Source organism: Netta rufina (genome assembly GCF_964035555.1).
Source record: "Netta rufina genome assembly, chromosome: 4".
Taxonomy (NCBI): Eukaryota; Metazoa; Chordata; class Aves; order Anseriformes; family Anatidae; genus Netta; species Netta rufina.
Window position 1 is genome coordinate 67,336,351 of NC_140127.1, and position 9,858 is coordinate 67,346,208.

At 41.0% G+C, this 9,858-nt stretch overlaps 1 protein-coding gene across 1 annotated transcript; it reads left to right on the forward strand.

Annotated features, from left to right (window-relative positions):
- The first annotated feature begins 572 nt into the window (after nucleotides 1-572).
- LRPAP1 (LDL receptor related protein associated protein 1) lies at nucleotides 573-9,353 on the forward strand. The gene is made up of 8 exons (XM_084285455.1): nucleotides 573-794; nucleotides 3,313-3,457; nucleotides 3,793-3,917; nucleotides 5,574-5,694; nucleotides 6,608-6,766; nucleotides 7,294-7,376; nucleotides 8,103-8,279; nucleotides 8,621-9,353. The coding sequence occupies exons 1-8, from the start codon at nucleotides 615-617 to the stop codon at nucleotides 8,684-8,686; spliced, it is 1,056 nt and encodes a 351-aa protein (XP_084141581.1). The 5' UTR covers nucleotides 573-614; the 3' UTR covers nucleotides 8,687-9,353.
- Nucleotides 9,354-9,858: the final 505 nt, after the last annotated feature.

Here is a 9,858-nt window from a genome sequence, read left to right on the forward strand (position 1 = left end):
GCTGTGCATAGGAAGCGCTGTGATGGAAAGTGAGTGCCATGCAGCAAGGGGCACTCCTGCCCCAGAGCTGCCCTCAGCAAGCACCAGTGACCAGGGGGCTGTTCTCATAGTTCATCCCCTTTGCTAAAAACCCAATGTAGCCACCATTATTTTTCGTACCATCCTCCTTCTCCCCACACCAACAAAGCCAAAGGGCTGTCCCCTGCTATCACCTCAAAAGGAGGACCAAGCCTTTCCCCCTCACTGAGATATTCAGGAGCTATAGCTGTTCTTGCTTTCCACCCTTCCTGAGCAGCCTATTCTTTTTTTCTGCACACTCTTGAATACTGTGCTAATAGCAGAAAGTTTTGTTCAAGCAAATGTGCAGTGCATAGACCTGCCAATGTCCCCTTTGCCTCACACAGCTGATAACGACACCTCGCTAAAGGAAGGACACACGTGGCCCCTGTTAGGAACTGGGCGAAAGAAAGTGCTCTCTGAAACTACTACATGGGAAATACATAAATAAATAAATAAAAAGAATTTCCAGCCCCTTTTCCGATGCAAACGCCCCCTCCCCTAGCGGCGGAGGCTGCCCGGCATTTCGGGACTTGTAGTTCCCCGCGCTGCGCGACATGGCGGCTCCGCGGGCGCTGGTAGTTTTGGTCGCCACTTTCCTCCTCGCGACTAGCTCCCGGGCCAGCAAATACTCCCGGGAGGCCAACGAGGGGCTGGCCGCTGCCGGGGCCAAGCGGCGGGAGACCGGGGAGTTCCGTGTGGTGAGGCTGAACCAGGTTTGGGAGAAGGCGCAGAGGGTGAGTGGGGTCCGCGGCGGTACGAGGGGGGGATGGCGGGGGTCGGGGCCGGCCGCGGCGGCTGGAGCGGGGCGGGGCGGTGCGGCCGGAGGAGAAAACCCGGGGACTCCCGGATAAAATCCCGGCCGTGCTTCGCTAGACCCTCGACGTGGGTCAGGCCTTGGGGTGCCGTGGTGTGTCCCCGGGTTTTAGGCCTGGCTGCCCCTGGTGGGCACCTCGGAGCAGCAGCCGCAGCGCCCCGTCCCCTGGGGACCCTGCGGTTTTCTCGCAGGTGTCTCGTTTCTCTTTTCTGTCGCGTGTACCTGTGTTATAGGAGTATGCCTGCCCGTCATTATATCCAGTGTATTGCCAGCAAGTGGAAGACAGTGAAGTCCCTCAGGTACCAGGGAGGATCTCAGACTGACCCCTATACCTGTACCCTGAATGCATTAACTCTTTTAATGGCCACGTTGTGTTCATCCTGTCCTGCTGGAAGGCAGCGGCTAGAGTACAGAACTAGTGAGATGATTAGTCATTTCCTTTCCTTTACAATTAATAGCAAACTTTTTACTCCCAGAACATCAGAACACAATTCCGCTGAGCAAAGCAGTGTTACTTGTGACCACCACAGCACTGACACTCTGGCTGTCCAGGTCAGCCTGCTCCAGAAAAACAAATGAGTAGCTGACTAAAGTTTAGGGTTGTTTGTTTGCTTGTTTGTTTTTAGCACATAAAAGTAATAACTAAACTGGTTTCTGTTAAGTGCTTAGCTTTTATCAAACAGTTCTCCAAAAGTAGTAGTAAATAAGAGTATAGAGAGGCTTTAGTAGCAGAGGGTTCAGAAGTTTTAGTATGTTCTATAAATTTTTTATTTATCTATGATTCTAACCACTCTAAACTTGGTAAGTTATTCCAGTAAGCTAAGTGCAAGATACAGAGAGAAACTTGGTGTAAAAAATTGCAATAATTAAGTAGTCTTGTGTCTCTGAATGTACTAGAACAGACTAAACTGAAACCAGAAACAATAACGCGCATAGGTTCGTAAATTCCTGTCTAAAGGAATGTAGTGCAGTAACACACTTATGACATTTTTCCGAGTTATTTTCAAATAACCTGCTAACAGCCAGATGAATGGCTGTCTTTTCAGTAGCATCAGTTTAAACATCCATTTCTGGTGTTGAAAAATAATACCGAGTTCTGAATCTGTGTTTATTAAAAATCCTGGATTCTCACAGGAAATGAGAATTTTTGTATTCTTTAAATTGATTTTAATGGTAAAAAAAATCCTGCAAATACATATATCCTAGGACAGATAAGCCTGGCTGGTTCAGAGCTGGATCCAACCTCCCAGGAGCTGGCTGCTCGGGGACCTGAGGTAGATCAACTGGGAGAGCTCAGGCAGAACGCCATTGGAAGTCATGCTGCTAGCACGTTTTTGATTGCCGCTCTTCTCCAGGCTTTTCTTCACCCCACCTTCTTGTTATAAACACACATGCAAGAAGTTCTTTAGCTTTAATATGATTTGTGTCATTTCTCTGTTTTAAAGTGAATAACTGAAGTGCCAAATTTGAACATTTTGGCTCATCTTAAAGCAATACCGCTTAGCCAACTGCATGTTAGTCATAGTCTTTGTTCCTGTTTTCTCTGTGTATTTCACAAAATTTCAAGCTGACCTATCATGCATTTAAATCTTCTTTTTTTTTTTTTTTTCTTCAGTATCTTCCCTTTTTCTTCTGTTATGTTGGAAGGGAATATCTCCAGGTTTTCTATGTGCATAATGTGCATAAGCCATGTTGAGAAGTGATCTGGGTAAACTGTGTGCTTTGTTTCTAGTAAAACTTGAGATAAAGTGGTTCTGTGACCTGTAAGGCCATCATCAATGTCCTGCTAGTCTGCAAAACCGTACTGACAAAATTTACCGACTCAATTGAACTGTGAGGTTAGAAAACTGTGAGGTTAGAAAGTGGTCCACGAGAAAGGTTGTGTGGGGGCAATGGCACATTATTTGAGAAGTTTGGTCATAACTGCATTTTGTGAACTATTGGAATGGAATGGATTTAATTCTCTGACTTAAATTTAAATCTAAACGAAGCTAAGAAAGGGGAACAACAGGTTAATTATTTTTTCTTTCATATTCCTTGTCATTGGTACTGGGCATTTTTACAATAGGGTTGTTTTCAGAAGACAGTCCCATTAAAAGAGGGGGAAAATCCCATTTAAATATTACTTGAAGGAACTTGCAAGAAAGATAGAACTTTTTAACCCCTGCACAATTTCACTGTTGTCAACATAGCTAAAGAGCTGAGAGAGAAGGCTACATTATCACAGTCTGTTAACATTAATATGCAGAGGGCATAGCCATGTTCACAGACAAGAGATGTATGAATGCTGTTGCTCATACCTTCAGACCCATGTAGGGGTAAAAAGAAACAAATGCTGTGCTATACTGGCTACGTGTGCTGTACTGGTTTCTAAGGTAACTTTGCAGCAAGAGATGACACCATATAACTGAAAACAAACCATTCTCTGTTCTCCTTAGCTTCATCTCTCTGCTGTGAAACTGGCAGAGCTGCACAGTGATCTAAAAATACAAGAAAAGGATGAGCTAAGCTGGAAAAAACTGAAGGCTGAAGGGCTAGATGAAGACGGAGAAAAAGAAGCCAAGCTTAGACGCAATTTGAATGGTAAGGTACATCTTTGCAGAAGAGGTTTAAGCTTTGCATCAAATATATATATGGTTAGACACCTGTGTAAGTGTTTGAACCATTAAATACTAGGTTGTCTTTCAAGATGCTGAGCGTGCAGCAGTTCTTTGGAGGTGAGTAGGAAACTGCAAGTGGATAACAGCTTCCTTTGCTCCTGGTGTTTTCAGAAGTCATTATACCTGGGGCCTTTGTGTCTTAAACTGTTAGCCTCTCCACTCTAAGCTGCAAAATCCAGCTCTGGAAGTTAAGGATGCAGCCTATCATCTTCCATACATCCATAGCTGGTTTTAATGTATCTTCTATTCCCCGTGCAGTCATTATGACAAAGTATGGAATGAATGGAAAGAAGGACTCTCAACTAGTCGATACCAACTACATTAAAGATGGTACAGAAAGCGATACACTGGATGATCCAAGACTGGAAAAATTATGGAGCAAGGTGTGTAAAATTTCCAGGAATTGCCATGTTGGAAATCTGTGTTTTCTTCTCTTCTGAGTGCTCTCATATTTGGAACTGAATAGCTTTGCTGCTTTGTTTTTTAAGTACTGGCCAAGCTGCTGTGCTCTGTAGCTCAGATCTTTGTGCATTAAGGGCATCCCACCTGCATCCAGGTCACTAGATGTGGCAGGTGCTCTTTGCCAAAGAAAACACCCACAGCAGTCATGGAGGATAAGATCATAGAATCATCCTGAGTTGGAAGGCACCCACTAGGATCCTCGTGTCCAACTCCTGGCTCCACACAGGGCTACCTAAAAATTCAACCATGTCTGAGAGCATTGTCCAAACACTTCTTGAACTCCAGCAGCTCGGTGTTCTGACCACTGCCCTGGGGAGCCTGTCTCAGTGCCCAGCCACCCTCTCAGTGCAGAACCTTTCCCTAACACCCAGCCTGACCCTCTCCTGTCTCACCTCCGTGCTGTTCCCTTGGGCCCTGTCACTGACCCCAGAAAGCAGAGATCTGCATCTGTCCTTCTGTGGCCCTGGCTCCGTTAAAGATGAACACAATTCTTCCTCAAATTTCACTAAATTCATGATTTCTCTTTGTTTTTGTTTTGTTTGTTTGTTTTGTTGTTGTGTTTTTTTTTTTTTTCCTGTTTTTCTTCTTGTCCTTTCTGGGCTTTTTTAAAAATTATACATTTAAAATATAACTTATTAGTGGAATTTTTAGAAAGGTGTTTGGGGGGTGTTAAATAAGAACTTAACCAACGTGGTATTCAAATGAAACCTTCCAGGATTTGCATTCATGCATAAAAAATAGAAAGTGTATGGTCTATTTGGGCAGTTAAGACTGGCAAAGTAATTTACAAAAATGAGATAATGCAGTTTTTAGAAACAAGTAGATAAAGCAAAGAATTCTTAGACTTGGGTAATGTGGTGGTAGCAAAGCAGAGAAAAAGATTTGCTGGGTTTTAAAATGTTACTGTAACTACATGCAGCTCTGGCAAGGAACATGATGTCATGCGCTCTGGGGAACAGTAAAGTGCATCACTTAGAAATATTCCCTAAGCAAAACAAAGAGTTGGGATTGCATAAGTATCAAAAATGTTCACTTTTTGGTCATACATTGCAGGAAGTATGTCACTAGAATTGTGTGTTGTGCGCCAGCTGTCTGACCAGTGCTTCCCTCGTTGCTAAAAAGTAGTCCTGAGAGAAACAAATCACTGCAGAGTATGGTAGTGATAAAATCTTCACTGGCCAGTAGAATAAGATTTCTTGAGTAAAGACTGTGCTTAATATCATACTGCAGTCCTCATTCAAACAGTTGGTTGCATATGTGTCTCCACGGCCCTTACTTATTGATCAAATTGTTTTCCACAGAATAGAAATGACAGAGGCTTTTCACTGGGTAGGCCATAGCAAGTCTGGCTTTGAAGGTCTGAAGCAAACTTCTTTGGGATATGATTAAAGCCACTATGTCCCATCATGTCTAAATCCTGCCGTCATACTAATACAAAGGGGTTCAAAACAAAAGATCTTAAAGAAAAGATGGGCTTAATAATTTTCTAAATGTCGTGGGAGGTGGGATGTTTTGATAGGTGAGTGCATGTCAGAGCATTTGGCCTGGGAAATATAATGAGTTCACGTTTCTTTCAGGCCAAGACCTCTGGGAAGTTCTCTGATGAGGAATTGGATAAGCTTTGGCGAGAGTTTAAGCACCACAAAGAAAAGATTCGTGAATACAATATTCTGCTAGAGACCGTGAGCAGAACAGAAGGTGTCTGAACATTTGTCTGATGCTTTGGGATCAGTACAACTGTTTCTCTGTCCACTGCCTCCATTGTTTCCAAGTTTCTTTGAAACTCCTTAAGTCTGACATTTCTGCCAGAACTGCTTTGCAGATGCTGACATTCCCAGATACTTGCCAGGTTTAGTTCTGCATTTGCTGCCAAAAGTCTTGCAAGCTAATGAAAGCGTTGCCATTTCAGTTTTCTGATTCTTGCTTATGTTACAAGCAGGGAAGACATCATCAGATTACCAATGGTGGCTGTTGTAGTTTACTAGAAATTAAGCAGTAAGCACTGCTGCAAAATGTGATCCTAAATCTACAGAATATGCATGTTTTATCTCAGTAGTGGGAGCCCAAGAGGATATGTATCTTTGGCACTGAGCTTCATGCTAAAGCACTGAGGAGCTGAATCCAGTTTGCTGTACTAATCCTAGCAAAAATTTTGTTAGAGCCAAAGTTTTCTAAAGCTCACAGGCAGCGTGACATTCTCATTGTAGAGCTGAAGCTGCTGGAAGTCGTTTCAACACTGGATGTCCCGACTGGCTCAAGAAATGCCTGGGTGAAGGGCATGGGATGTATCAGCCATATCTATCACATTTTCTTGGGATATTGCTAGCCTAAGAAAATAAGAATATTCCCTTACTAAAACTGTGACTGGTAGTCATAAGAGGTAAAAGGCATTTCTGTAATAGCACCCTCTGGAGCACTGAGGAGCATTGATCATAGTATTAACCCGCAAATGGAGTTATTGCTTCTCAGAGTCTAGTGTCAGTGCTTTATTATACTCAACTCAGATGCTGAGAACTGATAATATTTATTTTCTCCAGATTTGAGGGATTTCTGGGGCTTTAGGCCTATCAGGATTTGACCCAGAATCAATAACACTTTTATATTTCAACAGATATCCACAAAAATGTCATCAACCCATCTGAAGAGAACCTGGTGAAAGAGGAAATCTTGCACAACAAACACAGAGAGCTCAAAGACAAGCTAAGAAGCATCAATCAGGGATTTGAGCGTTTGCGAAAAGTCAGTCACCAGGGATATGATGCCACCAGTGGTATGATACAGTATTTTTTTATGTTTATTTGGTATCAATTTCATTTTTTAAAAAATCAATGGGAAAGTAATGATTATTTAGTGTCACAGTACATGGTGTTGCTACTAAGAGCTGAAAAGATAGAGCCAGGTTGTTCTATTTACAAGCTGACACTAAAAGCCTAATGTAAGGAGAGCAACAACCTGTAAAGAGTGTAGTTCTGTATTCCATGCCCACATGGGAAGGGATATTACGCCTTCTGTAACAGGAAGACAGATATATGAGACAATATGCAGGGCAAACAACACCATTATTCAGTTTCTAGGGTTTGGGGTTTTTTTGCTTTTTAAAAAATACTTCCTACAATGCTATAGTTCTAAGTTAAGTACTTGGATTTTTTCTCCCTTTTCCTCCATATAGACATATTAGTAATGCAGTGTTTAGTGTATCCTTTTGTATGTGTGTGCAAAGGGACACTCATCATGCACAGGAGGTGGGCATAAAGGCATTATGTCTGGATTTTCATTCAGTGATATGTGTTTCTTTAGAATTTGAAGAACCAAGGGTGATCGATTTGTGGGACATGGCGAAATCAGCCAATTTCACTGAGAAAGAACTTGAATCTTTTCGGGTATGTAGAATCTCGTATGGAAAGCTATTTTCCCACTTAAATGTTCTGTGTTACTCTTAATGCAGTCACTTCTATCTTGCTCTTCTATCAGACGCCAAATAACAATCTTTGATCAGGATATTTGAAATATACGAAACTAGTCATGTGTATGGTTCCATTATAATCAGCAAAACGGAAGTGTCATCTTACTTACTCACATGTAGCCCAATGCCCAATTCTCTTGCATTACAAAAGAAGCAACTGTGTTTTAATTACACTACATGCAGTGGCCCTGCTTTTACAAGTGTCAGAGGAAAGCCTGCTGAAGTCTCCAGCAAGGCTTCTACTAACCTCAGTAAGATGTTTTTGTCAGAATTTTACAGTAGCGTAAGAGGTAAATTTTGCCTTCATATCTGCCCCAGCAAAAAGAAAAACTCTATTCCAACAGTAAGAATACATAAACTTTTATTTGATATTCACTGCTGTCATCTCCTAGCACCTCAGAGACATCAGCAGTCTCAAACTGAGGTCTCTGCAGCAAGTTGTTTTCAACATCTTCCTTCAAAACTGGGTGTCCGGGTGGTGGTGATAATGTATTGTACAGACATTCTTAAGAAGCAAAGAACTGAAAAACTTACAGTGCCAAATTCAATAAAACAGTATTTAGGGATGTTTTGCAATAAAAGAGAGGAAAGAGGAAGCCTTGGAAAGAAAATACTGTGAAGCTGTTTGTATTTATTGTCTTAGGAGGAGCTGAAACACTTTGAAGCAAAAATTGAGAAACACCATCACTACCAGAAACAACTAGAGATTTCACACGAGAAACTGAAACATGTAGAGGGAACTGGAGATAAGGAACATCTGAACAGAAATAGAGAGAAATATGCCATGCTGGAAGAAAAAACAAAAGAGCTTGGATATAAGGTATGTATAAATCCAACATACATGCATGTTGAAAATTTAACTCAGTAGCAGAGGGAATGCCAATTATCCAGTGCTGATTTTTCATGCAATGTGAATGACTTTAAGAGTGGGAGGTTAAGGCACACCTGTGCTCCATGTTTATTACAGGATACACAATTGTTTTTATAAACTAATTCTAAAATGCCTGAAAACTCCCTAGTCTCAGCCCTTCCTAAAAGCTGAGTACTTTTGTCACAAGTACTGATAGCAAACTCTGAATATATTATATTAATTTATTTACTTTTTCATCATTATTCATTGTCTTATTAAAATTTGTTTTATTTGTTTTGTTTTCCTGCTAGGTAAAGAAGCACTTGCAAGACTTATCCAGCAGAATCTCTCAAGGTCTTCAACACAATGAATTATAAACATCTGTTCTCCTTCATGGGATCCATCTATGAACACAAAACAAATAATGGTGGTTTTTCTTTCTGAACAGGATCCACAAAGCTGTCTTTCTGAAATACTAAGGGTTGAAGAAGGTTGTCCTGTAAGAAAACTTCTTTTTTTGGTCCACTTAGTTTTGTATTTGCACTATTAAATTAAATGACTACATTAGAAATTTAAGTTGCACATCTTGGATCATGTAAATCATACACGTGTATCAAGTAACAGCTTTTGAAATAAGTAGCCATTTCAAAAAGAAACACGTGTGAACTTCCAGAACATTCCTGGTGGTAGAAAAAAATACAAATCTTGTAATTAGTTAAGGTATTCTGATAAATAAAAGCAAGCACTGAGGTACGGGACATTAAAACAGAGGTCAGAGAAGTTTTTTATTTCCATGTTTGACTTAATGACTTTCCTACTGAAGGTAACTAAAATATTTCTACTGAGTTGAGCAGTAGTTCAGAGCTGCACTGTATATAAATCTTCCATGTGAGATGGGGAGGAGGGATAAGGAGGAAAAAAGTACTGAGGTCAGTTCACAACTTACAGACTAACACATCAGAAGTTACTGAATGTAAATGTACAATTGTCATTCATTGTTGTTTGGTTTTGTTACATTTAGTCATTAAAAATCAAGACAGGATACCTGTGAGGTGTGGTTTTTTAATTCCTTCCTGTTCAATGACAAGTATTCAGACTTTTTTCTGAGAACTATGTGTATTGCTTGGAACTAAAGTTCACTCATATACTAGTTTTCAAGACAGGAAGAGTAGTTTTGCGCCACAAGAATGTGTTTCTGTATTCTGAATAGGTGGACAGCTTTCTAAAGCAGCTTGTCTCTTGAGTACGTACTCCAGTAAAATCTCCAGTAAAGGTTTTTATCACTTTGCCTTTAACTCTGTTGGTAAAGATTAGCCACCTGGGTTGAAATTTTCTACAGTACTAATGCTGACCCTTTTGTTCTAAGGAATGTTTCACGTGTAGCTGCACCAGCAACAAGGCTAAGGCAAAGGTCCTGTGTAGGTAAATCATTACAGCTACTTGGTTGAGAAGCGCATTCACTCACATATTGCGGAGCTGTAGCATGCCACGTGAGGAGACTGTCTTCAAGACTTGCTTGCTATACCTATTCTGTGAGAAATAGCAAAAA

What these genes read in the sequence shown, in the direction of transcription:
- LRPAP1 (XM_084285455.1), top strand. Translation starts at nt 615, where the DNA reads ATGGCGGCTCCGCGGGCGCTGGTAGTTTTGGTCGCCACTTTCCTCCTC. An exon ending in GCTTAGACGCAATTTGAATG is followed by an intron (nt 3,458 to 3,792) that starts GTAAGGTACATC and finishes TTCCCCGTGCAG; the next exon opens with TCATTATGACAAAGTATGGA. An exon ending in GACCGTGAGCAGAACAGAAG is followed by an intron (nt 5,695 to 6,607) that starts GTGTCTGAACAT and finishes ATATTTCAACAG; the next exon opens with ATATCCACAAAAATGTCATC.